The sequence below is a fragment of the Lytechinus variegatus genome, chromosome 15 (assembly GCF_018143015.1).
Source record: "Lytechinus variegatus isolate NC3 chromosome 15, Lvar_3.0, whole genome shotgun sequence".
Taxonomy (NCBI): Eukaryota; Metazoa; Echinodermata; class Echinoidea; order Temnopleuroida; family Toxopneustidae; genus Lytechinus; species Lytechinus variegatus.
In genome coordinates this window covers 10,510,552-10,531,861 of record NC_054754.1, presented here as the reverse complement: position 1 = coordinate 10,531,861, position 21,310 = coordinate 10,510,552, and the positions used below count along the sequence as shown (strand labels likewise).

At 37.5% G+C, this 21,310-nt stretch overlaps 1 protein-coding gene across 2 annotated transcripts in view; it reads left to right on the top strand.

The window, feature by feature from the left end:
* The window catches only part of LOC121428488 (sushi, von Willebrand factor type A, EGF and pentraxin domain-containing protein 1-like), a 60,172-nt gene that overhangs the window by 26,745 nt on the left and 12,117 nt on the right, over window positions 1-21,310 (top strand). For both annotated transcript variants that reach the window (XM_041625116.1, XM_041625118.1), the window contains 14 exons: window positions 803-1,015; window positions 1,812-2,015; window positions 3,230-3,424; window positions 4,615-4,740; window positions 5,010-5,105; window positions 6,558-6,821; window positions 8,332-8,574; window positions 9,876-10,046; window positions 11,568-11,747; window positions 12,841-13,029; window positions 15,374-15,577; window positions 16,745-16,966; window positions 18,651-18,808; window positions 19,709-19,847. In XM_041625116.1, the coding sequence (XP_041481050.1) occupies window positions 803-1,015; window positions 1,812-2,015; window positions 3,230-3,424; window positions 4,615-4,740; window positions 5,010-5,105; window positions 6,558-6,821; window positions 8,332-8,574; window positions 9,876-10,046; window positions 11,568-11,747; window positions 12,841-13,029; window positions 15,374-15,577; window positions 16,745-16,966; window positions 18,651-18,808; window positions 19,709-19,847 (2,604 nt within the window). The remainder of the gene's footprint in view (window positions 1-802; window positions 1,016-1,811; window positions 2,016-3,229; window positions 3,425-4,614; window positions 4,741-5,009; window positions 5,106-6,557; window positions 6,822-8,331; window positions 8,575-9,875; window positions 10,047-11,567; window positions 11,748-12,840; window positions 13,030-15,373; window positions 15,578-16,744; window positions 16,967-18,650; window positions 18,809-19,708; window positions 19,848-21,310) is intronic.

Here is a 21,310-nt window from a genome sequence, read left to right as displayed (position 1 = left end):
CTCCACCCTTTCTCCCTCCCCTTCTCTCTTTCAATTCCCCTCTTTTTATATGTATCTAATGAATCAACATTGATTGAGATATTTATGTTTGTGAGAGTAAATGTTGGAGACAATTTAAGACATAATCATCTCAGTTTCTATATGGTGAAGAATGAAAGCTAAATCCTATTCCAAGTTTACTGTTCATCACTATTCTTCATAAGCTCCCTAGCTAATTATCTCACAAAATGTCTCTCAACGTATTGTTCTCAATCTAACATTAATAATTCATCTCAACTTTCAAATCATAACTTTCTATTCTTAATCAGAATAGAAATAGTGTTCACTGGCATGTATCTCTCATTCTAATACATTTTTATCTTTTTCAAGGTATTACATGCTGTGATAAGCTACTGTCATTGCACCATGTGATTGACTGAGAGTTGAGTTTTAATTGGACTAAGTTTTCTGAAATAGGGCTCTGAAAAGTCGTCCACTTAATGCCGACAAATTCAAGTTATATCAAGGCTTTGGTTTCTTTTGGAATCATGGAGCATTGTGGCCCGGTGGATTAGTCTTCTGAAGTTGAAACATAGGGTCATGAGTTTGAATTGCAGCGATGGCGCAAGAACTTGATCCACATTGTGCTGCACTCAACCCAGGTGAGGTAAATGGATACCTGGCAGGAATTTATTCCTTGAAATGTTTCACATTATGCAAGGCTGTGGGGCTCAAGCCTGAGTGCATTGGGACATTATGTCATAATGTGATAGTACAAGAATATATATTTTACATAATAATTATTTTTAATCACTTTCCATAGGACCATGTGGCATGAGGGGGTCTAATGATATGGCTTTGAATATAGCATATGATCCACCCATCTCCGATGAGGACCGCTCTTCCCATCAGATTCCACATGACACAAGAGTACAATTTGAATGTGATCGGGGCTATGGTCTGAATGGAAATCAAGAGATAAGATGCTGGCATGGGAGTTATGGGTATGGTTCAAGTGTGCCCACATGTTCACCGGGTGAGATATAGTTCCTTCTCTGTGTTTGTTGTGTTATCAAAGTGTGCATTTAGAACTTTTCAATACCTCATTATATCCTCAAACTTTTTTAGAGACATAAACTTTTAAACCTAGTGATTATAATTAACAATAAAGATGATGATAATGATGATGATGATAAATGTCCCAATTAAAAACCTATATGTTCCTCTCTCAATTAAAAATTCTATAGTTTTCAAAAGAATTTACATTTACATTTCCATTATATCTTATTTATTGTATATTTTTATTTTTCAATTATTATTCATGTGCATAATTACTTTCTTGAAGTGTCATAAGCACCAAAACGTTGACCTGTGCGCTATTAAGTAGCCACTATCATTATTGTTGAAGCAATGAATGCAGTGCCATCCAGCCTGCAACCCAAGTTTCAATGGAAATATTTTCACCAGAATTTTATAAAATCACAATTTCACCTGCATCTCTGTAACAGCCGACATCTGGACACTTCCTCCATACTTGATTTATTAGTGACATTTCGTATACATTCACTGTGTCACAGTATCTATGCAGTGCCCAAGTCTAAAATAGAATAATGTATATTTTGTGAATTTTTATTCTTGTGCTGAAATGCCACTCTCATGCACAAAATCCTGAACTGCATTTATAGTAAAAGTGTGTTCATACAAGGGCAACTTCATTCTTTTAGCATGGAATGTTATACACCATTGACTTTTCATTTTGAAAATGTGATGCACAAATTGCATTTAGACAGAGGACATGAGGACATTACAGCTTTTTTATCATTAATTATCAGTTCCATGCCAAGAGGATCGTGTATCCCATGGAAAATTTGTTTACACATCCCCTAGCCAAGAATTGAAACGATCAAATCCTCATCATGGAGACACCCGGCGCCTTGATTGCAGGAATGGTTACAGACCAAGGGGCTTCACTCAGAGTCGATGTGACGATGGTCAATGGGACAATAACGGAAGTCAAGATTTCAGATGTGAGCCAAGTAAGTCAGTGACATTGTTATGTAGTTTTTAAAACTCCTTTACACTACAGTCCAACCTGTTTTATCCAGACACGGTGGGACCAGCACTTATCTGGATATGAAATTTTGGCAGAATATGGGAAACAGAGACCCAACTTGCCGTAGCTGCTTCTTATTGGTATAATTTGTAATCTGCTGTAGGCGTGCACTGACACTATTTCAGTGCTGTCAGCACACACTTGTAGAGGGATTTTTTATGGAAATAAAATAAATTTGTTGCCAAACAAGTCTGTGATTTAATATGTAGTTGAGTAAAGGTGACTGCACACCTTATGATTGGTCTGCGACCCGATTTCAGAATTAAAATGTTAAATTTGATGCTAACATTGAGACTTGGAATATCTTACTGTGTAATGTTCTAAATCATCGTACGAATACTTACATGTATGTTCAAATATGTGACTATGCAATCATCCTACTTAGAATAAAAGCGAATTTATTATCTAGTCGTAATGACATAGCAGTTGTACGATTGGTTACGATTTGAAACTAATTTGGTCTTTACTCCGAAATAAAGGCTTGCAATCTTTCAAAATGGTTATATAAGTATTCTTTCAATTAATTTAAACCTCAAATACAATGATATGTTCAATTCACATTTTCTGAAAATGAGCAAAATGCAATTTGTTCCAAAACTGGATCGTAAACAGTCGTAAGGAGTGCAGTGGCCTTAAGTCCTATGTACATGTAGTAAATCATTAATCATTTTTCATAATAAGAAGTGAAAATATCAGTTGTGAGCCAAGTAACTCCATGATTTCATGTGGTTTTGTAAATCCTGTGTCGTTAAACAAGGATCTTCCTCTAATATATTTCAAAAGTCTGTGTGATGATGATATGCTATAAGGCCAGTGAAGTCATTCAAGATTTCAGATATGGGCATAGTAAGTCTATGATCTCTTATGTGGCATGGTAAATCCTGTGCAGGAAGTCAAGAAGCTTCTATTTAATAATTGTCTTTGTGAACATGGGCTCTTTTGGTTCAGAGAGAGCGTCCAAGTCAAAGTTTCAGGTATGAGCCAAGTAAGTCCATGATTTGTATGTACATGTAGCTCCGTCCACAAGTCATATGATACAATTCGTATGGATATACTTGTGTCATCTTATTCATATGTGCTACTCTTGTACCTTTCCTAAATTTATGCTTTACCTTTCTTTCTTATTGTTTCCCCAAGAGCCATGTGAACCTCTGGAAAATGTGATGAACAATGAAACTATAAGCTACAGCACAGTCCGGGAAAATGGGAAATACTTGCATGGGACTGTGCTAACGGTCCGTTGTAACACAGACTACGTTCCTGCTTACGGCAACGGAACTGTGACCTGCAATGCATCCAGATGGTGGCCAGTCATTCCTACCTGTCTACATTGTAAGAATCTTGTAACATTCCATTTAGCACTGCAGTTCACCAACAAAAGGAAGCAACTCTGATATTTTTTCGAAATACCGGTAGATTTTTTTTCCCTTTTTAGTCGGGATATTTTCTGCATGCTCTAAATGATGCTAAAGGAATTGGAGTCGCATTACCCCCCTATTTTTGACATATAGACATTTCAAACGCAGGTAACTATATATTTCCACATGAAACAATGACACATTCCTCACTTATTGAAGAAACTCATTGCACTGAGTTGCTTCCTTGTGTCAGTTGACAGCAGAGCAGTAAAGAAAATTGAATGAAAATGAGCTCTAAAATCCTTAAAGAAATGGGAAGTTGACTTTCTTAAGAGTAGAAATATAAGCTTAGCTTGAATGAGAGGTATGTACATGTAGCCCAGTATATTAGCATTTGGAATTGAAACAGAGGGTTATGGGTTCAAAACCCAGCCATTTTCATTCAGCAAGATATCGATCCACATTGTATTGCACTCGACCTGGATGAGGTGAATCGGTGAACGCATTAGCGCCTATATGGCGGCTCACCTATGGCCAAGGTAATAATACGATACTATTGCAGTATCCTGCACGGTAGAGTATGAATGTATGAATGGACATTGTTATCATTATAGTACCCAGTTATGGTGTAATTTTCTTCAGCAAGTAATTTATCCACACTGTGCTGCACTCAACCCAGGTGAGGTGAATGGGTACCCTGTAGGAAGAAATTCATTGAATGCTTTGAGCGCCTAGGCAGACCAGCTAAACCCAGGGTAATAATAATAACAGGGCCCCCTGGGAGAATAGTTTTCAGAATAGAACTGCAGTGGCTTCCCTGGGTAAATATACCTATATTATTATTATTATTGTACCATAATATGTCATATGGTTTTGGATGATCAGATCAATCACAATTTTTTTGTAGGACGAGGCCTTGGTGTGAAGATGCATGGCACTGATCAGACAGGGTGTCTGAAAGTGGGGGGGGGGGGGTCATGATTCCCCACTGATATACATATGATCCTGTGTGATGGTGCTTGTGCATATGTTTGAAACAAGAGATTTTTGTCATGTTATCTATCACTAACTCCATGGAATGCTCCCCGAATCTCTCAAGTCAACGAAGAAGTTCTGTCGCATTTTTTCTCCTCATCAAAATTCTGTTCTTGTCCTCAATTGCAGCAAGGAACAAGATAAAAGAATCGGTTTCCTCTCAAACTCCAAGCAGGCGTGGTGGTTTTATAGAAAGTGCATGGCTGGCAAGGGATGGCCATAAGAATAGTGGGGAAGAATATTGCTCAAGGACCAGTAAGTATTTAGATTTTAGTACTACATTATCAATCTTGTGCCTACGCCTACCGTAGGTGGTTGCAGGAGGCATGTATATCTTTGGTCATCCATTTAGTATGTCCTGTTCACAGGCTAACCAAAGAGACATCTTTCCCAATATGCATGTTACATGTATTTTGAGGCAGGAAGTGTGTATAAGCCATGCTTTCAGACCATGGATCCTTTGTAAAATGTGACTCATATATCTTTATGAACATACATTTTATTCTTCTCTTTGTTTTCTGTAGGGGTGACCAAAAACCCGTGGTGGAAAACTGTAATGGATGTCGTCTACAACCTGACCTTGGTGAAAATATACAACCGCCTCGATAGAGAAGATCACAGTGAGTGTCACGAAACTAAGCTGAAGTATATTCTCTCCCCGATGCAAAGAAATACCTATGACAAAAAGGTTTAGAGAAGGAGTTGATTTTATTACAGGTTCAAGACTTCAAGATGAATCTTCGACACACATGTGTATATATTTCAACACAAGCGCAATAAAATACCAGCTCCGAGACATACGTCTCCCTATCTTTCGTAGCTATTCTATCTTATGACTAGAATTCACTTTCCTTCCACTATTTATAACGTACCGTTACAAAAATATAACCCACTGTTACATACATTGTTACCACCTTTTCTAGCGTCTGGTGCATTGTTACTTTATTTTTTAAAAATTAGCTATTGGGATACATGTGAGTGCAGGCCGGGCCCCGCAACAAAAAAAATTAGCAATTGATTGTGGGGCTTAACTTTACAAGAAATACATGTACAAAAGGAATGAATCTGCTTTTTTTTAATTTGTGCAGCAAAATCATATTGACATTTAATCAAATGAAAGATGTGTACCTACATCAGTTAACTAATGACATTTTTATTGGATTATGCAGAAGTGGGTGAGAATTCTGAAAAGTTAAAATCATGTGTGTTTATGTATACATATATTCTTACAAGAAAAAAAATGTTTCATGCACTTTTGCACACTAAATCAGACTATACACTTACATGTATAGACAAAATATTTTTCTCTTTCATTTCTAGTACATGAGGCTTGGCAGCCAGCTCAAACCACATGCAACTTTCATTACAGAATTTCTTGTAAGAATTTGGCGTGGTCTTATGTCAATTTTTTTAAAGAAAACACAAATACAAACTTATGCACACACACCATATTTTCAACACAAAGGGCTAACATAATGCACACATGAACACACCCTTTAATACACACATATTCCTTAAAATGTCAAAAAAACACAAACCTAGAAAGTTCCTAGCACTGACTTCTTGTTAGTTATCACTATCCAATCGTTAATATAACATTCATCAAACACCTGTGCTTTTCCGCCAATCGAAATCATGGAGAGTTGTCAACGACAAATGTAGATGACACCCCCTCCGGCTTGCACCTCACCCTGAAGTATGCATGGTCTCTGTTGATATAAACAAATAGCTTGTCTCTTGACTTCATATTTCACAGACAGTAGTGGAAGCGCCGTGGTGTAGCAGTTCTGACTCTCGCCTTGTAATCAGAGGGTTGTGTGTTCGACTCCCACCATGGCCTAGCGCCCTTTGGCAAGGCGTCAATCCACACATGGCCACTCTCACCCAGGTGCTAATTGTGGTTGGTTTAGCAAGTGTGCGCCTAACAGGTTGCTTGAAATGCTATGAATCCAGTGACTGGGTAATAGTAATTGTGGAGTGCTTTGAATAGTTGTAAATTGATAAAGCGCTATGTAAATGCCAATTATTATTATTATCATTAATAAGTCTGTCCGGAACATTTTGCATTGCAGGATATGATTTAGTGGGTGCGGAGGTGAGAATAGGGGTACATGAAGATTACTCAAGAAACCAGCTGTGTGGAGACCCAATAACACATCAACAAGTTGCGGACAGTAACGAAGGAAACCATGGTATTGCAATAAGATGCGTGAGAAATGGCTCTGCTGGTATCTATGGGAGTGTTGTCAGTGTGCATATTCCAACTGGGCCAGGCGAGGAACGGGAGCTCAGCCTATGTGAAGTTGAGGTATATGAAGAAGGAAGTTCTATATCAGGTAGGTACATGTAGACTATATAGCCTATACTCTAAGCGTAGACTGCAGCCTTATCTTGGCTCTAGTATGACTTGTGTGCAATTTGTCGAATGTGAAAGACTGAACCATGGTGCACTGCAATGCAAAATGGTTACAGGAGGCGTCATGTATCCTGGTTGTCTCTGATTTTTCCCAAACCAAAATGGCTGTCTGTTGGGCTAGTATTAAGGAACCATCACTCTTGCACAGACAGAAGTCATTGTATGGAGTGATTAGGTCATTCCTTATGGATGTGGGTGACCTTTACACAGAAGCGCTAAAAGTGTTGAAAAGAGCTTTGAAGAGCAAAATCATGAGTCAATTCAAGGCTGTGAGTTACCAAAGAAACCATTTAGCTTGCAATTTTGTTTATTTACCTCTACCGTATACAGTTGACTTTCAGTCAAATTGAGCACGTTGTCTCAATTAAAACAGTTACACAATTAGTCCCATCAATACGGTGGCATGCGTTCTCACGTTTGTTAGTAAGGCCTGCACTGCATTTATTACATACAAAGTCTTCTCTCTTTGTGCAACAAACAGAAAATTGTGGTGTAGGTCGTCCATCCATGTGTATCATTATGTTCTTATGATAACTTGTCACCTTCCCGCAGAACGGCCGTTAGCGTCGCCTTCCTGCCTAATGGCATTTTGCGTGGACTGCTCGTCCCCTTCCTGCACATAGGCTGTTAAGCGCACTTTTCGCTGCACACAAATGGCTTTTTTAGGGGAAGGCGACGTGCAGTCTGTGCGAGTGGTTTTTGTGCGGGAGATGACACATGGGCCTTTGTGCGGGAAGGCTATGAACTAAAAAGGCTTCAGCGGATCAATTCTAATCTCAGTTCATATATTCAGCTTTGAGTCACAATAAGGTTTTGAGTCTTAGGGTCACTGATCCAAGGATACAGAGGTCATTAATTGTGTGAAAATGAATCATTATTAAGAATCATTCAAGACATCAACTTTCACCTCAACTTATGCAGATTTGAAGAACATTAATCTTGATATTTTTTTTACGAAGGGGTTAATAATTGTACATGTCACAGTCATTCAACTGCCCCCAGTCTTAAAAAAAAAACACCTTTTAATTGAAAATTCATTTTTTAATTTCAAACTGTTGAACATTATTCATATTCTTTTCCTGAGGAAAAACTTCTGCATATGGCCTAGAAACTTGTCTATGAATGAACAAAGGAGGGACTGAAAATTTTTAGTAGCATTTTCCATTTTGCTGCATTCTATTCTATTTTCATCTGGTATGAACAAAATGACATAGCATAGCTCTACAACAATAGACCCTCTAGTATCCAAAAGATTTCCATTAAACAACATCCCACTTCATTCTTTTCATATCTTTCCATACTGATATAAATAGCCACAGGTCCGGAAGCCCCTTGATAAATGCAGTTGGACTTACAAATGTCAATATCTGATTAACGGTAAAGTTTTTTGCGTAACAGGACCTTCAAAATATTCAAATTCTTTTTTTCAGTTCATGGTCCCAGGAACGGATCACGGGTGGGGTGCATTGTTCCCGATGTGGAGAATGCTGATATATCTAACATCGGGATTGCAAAGCAGCAGGTTGTTTTGGCTGGTACCTCCGTCCGAATTTCATGTCATGCTGGTCACACCCTCAGAGGTTCAGTCAGAGGTTCAGACGACTCCATGAATGTTGATCTTCGCTGTCTTGACAGTTCATCTTGGGATAAAAGTGAACCTGTTTGTGAGCAACGTGAGTATCCTAAAAACCTGGACCCTGTAACATAAAGCTTATGGATTGATTAAGGGACTGATTTCCACGATTGATTGCAGTGATTATTGTGTATGGTCTATAATAGATATCAGCCTTATAATCAATTACAAAGCTTTATGTTACGGGGTCCAGGGTTGAAGATACATGACCCTGTCTTAATGGAGAAACTGATACATCAGGGGCCTGTAACATAAAGCTTAGCGATTGATCATGGGACTGATTTCCACGATTGATTACAGTGATTATTGTGTATGGCCTATCATAGATATCAGCCTTATGATCAATTACAAAGCTTTATGTTATGGGGTCCAGGGTTGAAGATACATGACCCTGTCTTAATGGAGAAACTGATACATCAGGGGCCTGTAACATAAAGCTTAGCGATTGATCATGGGACTGATTTCCACGATTGATTACAGTGATTATTGTGTATGGCCTATCATAGATATCAGCTTTATGATCAATTACAAAGCTTTATGTTACGGGGTCCAGGGTTGAAGATACATGACCCTGTCTTAATGGAGAAACTGATACATCAGGGGCCTGTAACATAAAGCTTAGCGATTGATTAAGGGACTGATTTCCACGATTGATTACAGTGATTATTGTGTATGGCCTATCATAGATATCAGCTTTATGATCAATTACAAAGCTTTATGTTATGGGGTCCAGGGTTGAAGATACATGACCCTGTCTCAATGGAGAGACTAATACAAACCGGAGTATCCTAAAACCTGGACTCTGTAACATAAGCTTAGCGATTGATTAAGGGACTGATTTCTACGATTTATTGCATTGATCACTGTGTATGATCAGTCATAAAAATCGGCCCCACGATCATCGCTATGCTTTATCTACAAGGCCGTGGTCGTGGAGGTGTTTCACAAAAGTTAAAGTGTGACTAAATAGAGTGGCATTTGAATGAATTTTAGTCAAAGTATCAAGCACAAATGTACACTTCTGATTAGTTGAAAATCAAGTGGCGAATAATTTTCAGAGTTGCATTTGATTGCAATGGACCCCAGATCATTAGATTGCAAATCATTGTGTATTGATCAATAACCTCAAGGATTGGATTTCATGTGGGTGTTACCAATTAATCATGACTTTTTGTTCGGCTCAAAAACTCTTTGTGGAATACGAATATGAAAACAAGTTTTTGGTGAAAGAATCACCTGCTCTATTGGCTAGTCATACATTTTGAAGAAATATACTGTCTGATTATATTATGAAAATCATTACTATGGAGTGTATTTACATGTATGACTTCCTCTCAACAGAATCCTGCACTGTTGATCGGCTAAATTATGGCGGATTTCCTGACCGGAAAATCAATTACATCCACGGTGAAAACATTACTTTCTCTTGTCATGATGGGTATGAGAAAGAACATGATAGGTATTGGTGTGACAAAGGTTCAGCGATCCCACGCAATCCTAGATGTATTCCAGGTAATGTATTAAACCAATCCAGTCATATTATGTCACTTTTACTGTTTGTACGTTGTATTGGGATTTACATGATCAATATATTGGACAAAAATTAAGAATTACACTAATGCACATTGTGCGCTTTGTGATCAGGCGAATACAATTTATCAAGTGTGATATACGGCTAAGTGTATACCACATAATCATGTAAAATGCGCATTTCCATCAACTTGCTGGGCTCAGTCTGTTTCTTGGCATGAACCAGAAAGAAAAAATTGCCATTTTGAACTGCTGTACCGGCCACACAAAAACATTGTTACACTAACAGAGCACTAACAGTTGTCGGACATATCTTTTGGATTGTGATGTCAAACGTTGATCCAAGATGTAAATAACATGTTGTGACATTAAGCATCACTGCGTCAGATTCCGTTGTAACAGGGCCTGTGCTAGCACATTTCTGTGCAGCAAATATTGGTCTACAGGTGTGTTATACCGCCTCAGTTCCATTCAAAGAGCGAGAAAATTCTTGGGACATGGCAGCATCAAACTAAGTTAGCTGCATCAGGGGAGTGTTTCATCAATATTTTCATCCGACAAGTTGTCAGACCTGACATCTTTCCTTGATTTTGATTGGCTGAGAGGCACTGTCCCTATGGTAACTGTCGGATAAACTTTCATGAAACGCCCCCCTGGTGCACCGCAGTGATCGATTGATAAAGTACTGCCCCACCCTTTTGTGGGTATGCATAGGAATTCATATCAATATGTGTGGAAATGGGTACTTTCTGAAGCTCTTAAGGGGTGGGGGGAGGGAAGGTGACAGGGGGGATGGTGGTGGACTTTGTAACTTGGGATTTTTATCACTAACCTATCTTCTTATGTTTGGTTGACATGTTCCAATCTCCATACAGGATGTTGATTTTAATGTACATGTTCCGGGGCCTGTTGCAGAAAGAGTTGCGTTTAAACGCAAGTCCCGAATACGGCTGCCTCATTGGCTGAAAATCAAGTTGCTTAAGATTTTTTTAGTTGCGAACTCTTTCTGCAAGGGGCCCCTGATCTTATTAATCAATTTCAATTTACATATCGCTGTAACTTTTTTTGGGGGAAAAATTAATCATTGTCAGATTTAGAACTTGTAGGCCCGTATTCTGATGTCATGTTTAACTTAAACTCCGGTTTAAAGTTGTGGTTTAAGTATGGGAAGCCAAAAGTATCAAAATTTATATTAAGTTGTATGTTTCAATGTTTACTGTGCTTTTTCCTGATTTATCGATGGTGAAGACAATCATCTATTTATACTTCCTACACAACTATGAATGATTTGAGAGCCGAATGAGCTTAAGTACGATATCTCTACTGTTAGTGATTATGTGACAATTGGCTGTCCATACTTAAACCCCAACTTTAAACCTGAGTTTAAGTTAAATCCGACTTCAGAATACGGGCCGATGAGGCTTCATTGATTTTAGCTTAAGAGTGCTCTGATTTTACTCTTTCAGTTGATTTTCATTTAAATCCATGATTCCTTCCAATCAGCCTCCTGCACTGTAGGAAACCTACCAGATCACATGATACCTTCTCAGTCTCGCTTTCCTCATGGTGTCCGTCTCAACATATCATGTGAATATGGGTATCAGCTTAGTAGTACAGATAGAAGCCTGCCAACATGCAGCTGGGGTAACTGGAATAGACACTTACCTGTAACATGTGAGAGAGGTAAGCTCTTAAAAGAATAAGCATAAATGGGGCCATTGCAAAATGGTTTTGTTTATAAATGTAACAAGAAAGAGTCGATCACAAGGCCAGAATGTGCGCGTTTGATTTGGTTGGAAACAAATTTGTGATTTTTAAAGTTGCTTTTGGTCGCTAGATATCCCTGTCACAGTGATCTCTGGGACGATCCAAGGGTGACCTCATAATGACCTCAGGGTGATCTTTCACCTTTTACAGTGCACGGATGTGCTGTCCAGGGACTTTCTCTTTTTCAGTGGTACTACCTGGTGTGCATGAACAAAGTCATCACTGATGAGCAAAGGTGAAAATTGTAGTCTTTTGTAAAAGAAAAATCAGTGAAGGGTTGCAATTATACCTTGGTTCTGTAATCCATTTGAAAAGCTATGCAAAAAAAGGCAGTAAAGGGAGTAAAAACAATGAATAAAGCATACCAAAAGTCACTTACCAGAGGGTATCTGAATTTCAAAAAACAAAATCACATGTCTAAAAAGTTTAACATTTACTCTTTAATTTGATACTTTGTTCTCAAAGAAACGGTCAAGAAATAGCTAAGTTCTGTTTATCAGGGGTGTGAGAGTTCAGATTTTTTCTTTTGATTTTCAGTTTCTATTTGGCTTTCCTCTGTACAAAAAGTATGGGAGCTCTTTCTGTTTCAGACTATTTTAATACTTTTCAGCTTTTTCAGATCTTTTTATTTGTGACCACTCACACCCCTGGTTTATTCAAAATAATGCTTACTTATGAAGTAAAGACCAGTCTAGCTGTTAGACATACTCAGCACTCTGTATTGACGATCAGCCATGCATCAGACCTTTTATTAGTAAAGCGTGTGATAGCTACAGCAGGGATCCGTGAAAGTACATTGTTTAATGAAATTATGGAAATACAAGCATAAATGTGTATGAAGAGGCATGTACAGTGTAACAGCTGCACTGCTATAATATGCTGCGTTAGATATTGTAGAAAGTTTCTGGTAAAGTCAGTGATATATAATTATAATAATGATTGTTACTATTGTTATTGTTTTATTATTATACTTGCTCTTAACATTAAATGTTACATTGATTTGATGCAGTGCCATGCGAGGATCCCGTTAGGAGTTCATACAGCTCTATTACATTACTACCAGGGGAGGTACAGAGCTATGTCCATGGTGCCAGAGTCCGGTATGACTGCAACGAAGGCTGGGAGATTGAGGGGCTTGATGAACGAGAGTGTGATAATGGACAATGGACAGGATCTACCCCACAGTGCAGAGCAATAGGTAAGGGATCAATTACTCCATTTTGCATCAATGATGCACAATAATGGTAATAGTATTGGGCTCTCATTACGACAGAGGGAGTGAGCTGTGTGATCTGTCATTGACCGTGTGCATAAATTGATTTCATAGTATTATTGTATTATAAAAATGATTTAAATGTTATATTTTGTAAATATTATATGGAACTTTCATTGTCAATGTAAAAAGATTGAAAGAGAAAATGAATGAATTGAATATGTAGAGAGAAACTAAAATTTCTCTACAAGAAAAGTACTTTGTAGCTACTTGTTAGCATAATTGTGATATGAATGTAATGAGTTTCAATTAGTGTGTTACCATTCAAGTGGGTTTATATGACAAGACTGCACTGCTGAGAATGATGCATTATGGGTGAGGAACCTAGTCAGATATGAGTAGTTGAGGACTTAGGTGGCTCTTGGTTCATAGTAGCTTTAATAATCTTTACCCTCTGCTTTATGAAACACAATATTGCTCTTGAGGTGGCTCCTGGTTGGTAGTAGCTTTAAGAATCTTTGCCCTCTGCTTTATGAAACACAATAACACTCTTGAGGTGGCTCCTGGTTGGTAGTAGCTTTAAGAATCTTTGCCCTCTGCTTTATGAAACACAATGTCGCTCTTGAGGTGGCTCCTGGTTGGTAGTAGCTTTAAGAATCTTTGCCCTCTGCTTTATGAAACACAATATTGCTCTTGAGGTGGCTCTTGGTTGGTAGTAGCTTTAAGAATCTTTGCCCTCTGCTTTATGAAACACAATGTCGCTCTTGAGGTGGCTCTTGGTTCATAGTAGCTTTAAGAATCTTTACCCTCTGCTTTATGAAACACAATATTGCTCTTGAGGTGGCTTCTGGTTCATAGTAGCTTTAAGAATCTTTGACCTCTGCTTTATGAAACACAATGTGGCTCTTGAGGTGGCTCCTGGTTCGTAATAGCTTTAAAGGACATGTCCACCCCAACAAAAACTTGTTTGAATAAAAAGAGAAAAATTCAACAAGCACAACACTGAAAATTTCATCAAATTCGGACGTAAAATAAAAAAGTTATGGCATTTTAAAGTTTCGCTTATTTTCAACAAAGTAATTATATGAAGGAGCCAGTTACATCCAAATGAGAGATTTGATGACATCACTCACTCACTATTTCTTTTGTATTTTATTATATTCTCGTCATTGTCATGTAAAATGAAGTTTCATTCCTCCCTAAACACGTGGAATTCCATTATTTTAACATTTTGTGCTTCAGGCAAGGAGGTCCTAATTGTCAAATTATTAAATTGAAATATTGTATAATTCAAACAATAAAAAACAAAAGAAATAGTGAGTGAGTGACATCATCGAGTCTCACTTTTGGATGTAACTGGCTCTTTCATATAACTATTTTGTTGAAAATAAGCGAAACTTTGAAATGTGATAACTTTCTTATTTTACATCCGATTTTGATGAAGTTTTCAGCATTGTGCTTGTCTGATTTTTCTCTATTGATTCAATCAACATTTTTCTGAGGTGGACTTGCCCTTTAAGAATCTTTGTCCTGTGCTTTGTGAAGCCCAAAGTCGCTAGTGGTGATTCTGTCATTCTAGGGTGTTTTTGATCAGCAAAGTACAAAACATTCAAGAACCCTCTGTCAAGATTGGTGAACTGGAAGAGCGGTTTCATCCTGATTTCAAAGCTGATGAAAAAAAAAGACCTTTGAAAATAACTTCGCAACCTTGGGTTTCATTAAGCACAGGATAGAGATTCTTAAAGGCCCAATGGAACATTATCATTATTTACTACAAGAACTGTAATAAACTAGTAATGACAACATGCCAACGGCTTCAGTAAACTGGCAGGTATGATGGAGCATGGAAATGATTAATGGCGCTGTCAAATTTAATGCTCCTGGCAATCACTGTTCTGTGTCATAGACACTTTGCCAACCAGGGTCTTGTAACACAAAGGGTAGTGATAAATCATACGCTTGATTTTCACGATTGATTGTACATTGTAGCTAATGCAATCACTTGTAAAAAGAATGTTCTACGATCGTTGCTAAGCTTTTTGTTACGGGCCCCAAGTATCCGTCTTGTTTTCCATTTAAACATGCTCAAAGTACTTTGAAAATATATCAGAAAGAGATATTTTTAGTTTGTCTTTTATAATCCTGAATAATAGAAACTTATGCATAATTTATGCGCATAATTAGGGTTATTTCTGCTCAGCATGTGTGGGAGTTGAAACCTAGCAGGCAAAATGATATGACAATCACATGATTATGTGATCCCGTGAACGAGATCACATACAGTAGTCAGTAAATTATGTCAAACTTTATTCCTCCTTTAAAAAAAAAGCCCCTCCGCGATGCAATATCCCTGAGAGATTAAATGGAGAACGATATAATATTCTTGGTTATCTCGGAAACATCAATGAGGGGTTGCCGATTGGTGGAGAAGTAGAGATCTCCGTCGGATGTAATCCAGGCTATTACGCTCAGCGTCGTGTTGATACAAGATGCTTAGACGGAGGAGTATGGTCACTTCCTGTACCAGTATGCGGTAAGAATTGATTTTTTTTTATAGCTATTTATGGTATTGAATAGTTGATTGCCTTTGCCTTTACATGTCTACTTTTGATATTTTTATGTATTTTTTTATTTGTAAACATTTTTATTTCTGGGAAAATGAAAGTTGGCAATGCCACATCTTGAGAATGATGAGCAACTCACTTGATATTCTTACTATTGTGAAGATACTCAAAACATGAATATGATATGAATTTATTTATCAATATTAGCCAGTTACCTGAGACAAACGAAATTGAGACTGGCCCGTATTCTGAAGTTGGGTTTAACTTAAACTCAGGTTTAAAGTTGTTGTTTAAGTATGGGAAGTCAAAAGTATCACTTTGTGGAGTAAGTTGTATGTTTCTTATGTTTACTGTGCTCTTTCCTGATTCATCGATGGTGGAGACAATAATCTATATATACGTCCTAGACAATTATAAATGAATTGAGAGCCAAATGAGCTGAAATTTGATATCTCTACTGTTAGTGATTTATGTTACAATTGGCTGTCCATAGTTAAACCACAACTTTAAACCCGAGTTTAAGTTAAACCCGACTTCAGACGGGCCAGTGACAATTACTCTCTTGAAAAATGTAATCTCATGAAATTAATTCAAATAATGATGGAATGAATTCAATCAAACTATTGGTAAATCATAGCAATTAGGGTTGGTCTCGTTCCCTATGCCAATAGCGAATTTGCACCATGAAATCTGCCTAATCAAGCCATTGATATGGCAGGTTAATTCAAGCAAATCAGTTCACAAGCAGGGCAGCATTTCATCAACATTTTTTTCTGGAAAAAGTTGTCAGATCTGACAAGTACCATCCTTGATTTACATTGGCTGAGAAGCGCACTGTTACTATCATAATGGTAACCGTTGAAAGAAATGAGACTTTCATGAAATGGTCACCGGGATAACACATTTCTGACTAAAGCCTGCATTCACACTTTTTCATCATTTTTTGGCTATAGAAAACACTTTTAAATGTAGGTAAGGGGTCATTCTAGATGATTTTCAGACTTTTTTTACAATAAAAATTAAGTACAATGTATGTTAAATTTATGCAAATAGCACCAAGTTCTTGCCACATTACATACATGTATATATTTTTCTTTTGTATACATTGAATATTTTTATATTTCCAATTCCTACAGTAAGAATGGAAAGGCTGTGTTCAAAACCTGGTTTTATTTCTCACGTTCGTCAGTACGTGAACGGAGATGAGACAAAGGAACTTGTCTTCTACCCTCACAACGAGATACCCGAAGGAACGTTTTTAGTGTCTCATTGCTCCCCACCAGGAGAGTATGTATTGCGTGGTAGCGCTAATAGAACATGTGTGGATGGACAGTGGTCAGGACAGGAGCCAAGTTGTGGTAAGTAATTATATCTATAAGATTGAGACCAAGGGGGTAAAATACTATTAAGAATTCTAAACAGGGGGTTCTTTTTTCTTGCCCGTAAAGAGTCATTCAAACACAGTTCAGAAATTTTCATGCATGGGGGGGGGAGAGAGGTTCAGAATGAAGATTGGTTCAAACCCAAAGTTGAGAACTATCTCATTAGATTGATTTTAATCATTCCTAACAGATCCAGGGTTTTGTATTGAGGGAGAGTGGAAATACTCTCATTTATTTCTTTCAATAAAATATACATGTAAAAACATACAAATATCATACATTATTTTTTAACATAAATATACAAATATAATCATGAAACATAAAGATGAGATTTGAAAAAAAATAATGAAAGAAAAAGGTATCCCCAAAAGCCTCAAAGGCTTGAAAAAACGGAAACCAAGAATAAAACGTAAGAATGATTAGGCCTATAGAAAATGATTAACAAATAGAACAGAGTACCGGAATGCGTCACCACAACAGTAACATTAGAGTTTGATTGCGATGATCGGCGGGCACGTCATCAGTACTTTCTTTCAAACCAAAACACTGACGACTTGCCATGCAGCTGGTCACTTAGTGGACCATTAAGAAAAAACAAACAAGAAAATGAGGTTGCGTCTGATAAATGCAAGCAACCGGTCTGAGAGGGATACAGAAAAAAAAACCTGTTGCGACGCCACACTCCGGCCCTTTTACAGGGAGGGTGGGGCAATTCGCACCCCCAGTGACAATATATAGGGTTAAATATTTGTGACTAGAGCATTAATCAGATAGAGTTGATTAAAATAATAATAAAAAAAGATTGAACTTCTCTTCTGCAGCTCTCTATTAAAATAACACAATTGAGAATTATACATATGAATCAGTTTGAATTACTCACAAGTATTTGTAATTTATAAAAATTACAAAATTTGAAGGAAAGAATTGATGTCATTAGCTAAAATGCAGAACAGGGTACATTAAAAAATACACAAACAATGTTTGTAAAGCATATTTTAAAAATTCCTCAAATCAAGTTAACACTGAAAAACTATTTTACTGATCACAGTGAGTCAGTTTACAGTAATTGATGAAAGTTGACCCATGAATTTTCATATCATATTATAAAACAAAGGGACAATGGAAGCAAAATTGCTGTGCAGGATTTGTCAATTTTCTTGCTTGGATTTATTGGCCCATAATATTAAATGATATTGATGCATTTGCATTAACATGTTTGTTTATAAGTACTAATAATTTTGTGCCCGAGGTGGCGCTGTGTTATTGGTCTTGCAGCATATTTATGAATTGCAATGAATAGTAAATATGGCTGCACCCTTAATGCAATGTGAGATTACATACCAATAAATTCAAGCAAGAAAATTGAGTAATTCTGCTCAGTAATTCGGTAGTATACTTTAGTTGACAAAATGTTTGAAATATGATCATGTCAGAGTTTTCAGTAGACATAAGATTTTAGTTCATTACCTGGTTATTTTTCACGATCTTTGGTGACAATGAATTTCTTACACACTTCACTGGTCCACCGGTCCCTGACGAAAAGTCATTGGTGGGCCCCAGCTACAGTGAAAGGTTATGACTTGGGCCGAGTACATCAGAAGTATTTTGTATTCAATTAGTTTAGTAAATTGGTAACATTCTTTGATTATATCCATTTCAGTTCTTGCAGATACCAGAATAATCTTTCAAAACAACCAACCTCTTGGAGTCAGGAGCGATGGAACAATCATCATCTTTCCACGCAGTCGGCTATATATCCAGTGCCGCCTGCCTTTTGACAGCAATAAAGCAGCAAAACTTGTATCGGAAGGGGGACAGGTTAGCATATAATATGTTTGTTCTGGAAAGAATATCATGCATATTGCTCATTTTTTATCAAATTTTGCACACCTGCTCAAGAAAGTAAGGAATAATATTAACAGAAGTTTTACATGGAATTTTAAAGAAATTCCTGTTAAATCATCAGTTCAATTTGTAGGTGCGCAGACATGGGGCCCCTCTTCATGCAAATGAATAGATTTAAACCTGAAAGAGCTCGGTTATTTGGACCCATCTCAGAGTTGGGGGCGGAGGGTGATTTCTCCCAACCGAGATCTCGGCCTTCGATTGCACAAGCACCGCAAAAATTTGCACGGTGGTAGTGTGCGATAAAATCTACAAGGCTGTATGATTTTGGTGGTCCAAAGAATGTTTTTTTTACACATCCCATCAGTCAATATCTGTTATATTAGATAGCCTCTAATGATGAAGATAAAGTTAGGCCTAACGATGCGTGCAGCATGTTTTTGATATTCAAAGTGATTGATTGAACTGGTATAGATCTAACATTAGATCTTGATCTATATATATATCTAAGTAACGTTAGTCTTACACAGTGAATGGCCCTTTTCTATTCAAATCAACTTTGTTTAGGCCTATAGCCCTAGATCTAAATCTAAGTTCGAGCCCAGTCCAGGTCCAAGGCAGGCCGATAATGCATGGTAACATCTAATCCCCAAGAGGGCGCCATACACGTAAAAAATATATTCATGGACCGGTTAGTCAATATATTCATCGAAGGTGGACCGGATGGGAAAATACATGGATTTCGATCATATCACGTGACGCGCAATGGACCAATCGCGCTTGGCTATCTGTCTTGGCTATCTAATATAAATCTTTAGGGTTAAGTCATATCTGAATAAGCCTCTATGCTGCTGATCCTTTGTCTTTTTGCAGTCTGGAAGATATTGGAATAGTCATCCTTTGACTACAATGATAATGTCTCTAAACCCACCACACCGCTCACACTCTGGACGGTTTACTTGCCGATCTGAAGACGGTACTCTCTCTCACAGCATCAATATTCAGTTCACCGGTAAGAAGAGCCTTGTAAAATTTCTGGGGAGCGTTTCATGAAAGGACTTGTCAGACGTTTTATCCAACAAGTACTGTTTTATCCGACTGTTACTATGGTAACAGTGCCTCTCAGCCAATCATTATCAAGGAAAGTTGTCAGATCTGACAACTTGTCGGACGAAAATGTTGATGAAACGCTCCCCGGTTCTAATAATACCAACTTTTATGCTAATAATACCAACTTCTATTGCCAGGTAAGATTAAGTAGTTAGAGGGTGACCATGTTGAGAGTATGTGTGGAATTGTCATTTTATGGATCTAGTTCATGAAACTTAAACATATTAGCAATTAAGTAACCCTGAATATCCTGTGCAAGTTTCAGTTCACTTGACCAAGGTCAAAGGTCATTTAGAGTCAACAAACTTTGATAATGTTGGGGCATTTGTGGAATTGTCATAACTTTAAAGTTTATAAGATCTAGTTCATGAAACTTGGGACATAAGAGTAACCATGTATCCGTGAATATCTTGTGCTTGTTTCTGGTCACCAAAATCAAAGGTCATTTAGGGTCAATGAGCTTTGGCTGTGTTGGGGGTCATTGTTGAATTGGCATCATAACTTTAAATTTATGGATCTACACGTGTAGTTCATGAAACAGACTTATTAAAGGGTAATCAAGTATGAATGATTGTTTGCATATGTCTTAGGTCACATGATCATGGTCAAAGGTCATGTTGGGTCAATGGACATAGTATTTTATTATCATATGATTGTTTTCTTATGTGAATAATTATTTAATTGCAGTTTTCAAAGTCAGCACTGCTGCTATATCGAATCGCGTAATGCAGGCGAGACTGCCCAAGGCGTTCCACTTGTTTGTTGATAATAATTGTTTTAACTGTTATTATTCTATAGATTGTTTGATACATGGCGTTAATTTGCAGAAAGTATTAGTGGCCAGCAATGGGCATTTTGTGGAGATGTGCCTGTTTTGCCGGCCTGTGCCATCCACCTTAGTGACAACAGTGTTTATACCTTGGCGCTTGATAAATCTTTTTATATTTCATTACGATTAATTGTCTGGGAATAAACTGGATAAGTGACAAAGTGTGCCATGCATAAAAATCCAAGTTGACTGAGGATTGCATTGTCAAGATTAAACCGTCAGGATAAATTGCCTTTAACCTTATCGGGGGGGAGGGGCCTTGGAGGCCCCTTCTCAACGAGTCACGCAATATTTATGCCGCACAATTTTTGTTCACCGTTTCACTCGCTGGCTTTTTACTTTCAAGTTTTGTGCATCTTTTGAGACCAATTTTGCGATGCTTGGGTACACGGTTTCGAAATTATTCAACATGGGCATGTCAGACCAAAAATTGTGTGTACAAAGTCAATGCAAATTGAGTTTTCTACCAAAAGTCGTAAATGTATGATTATTTTTAGTTTTGCTGGTGGTTTAAATGGATTTATTTCATGCTATTT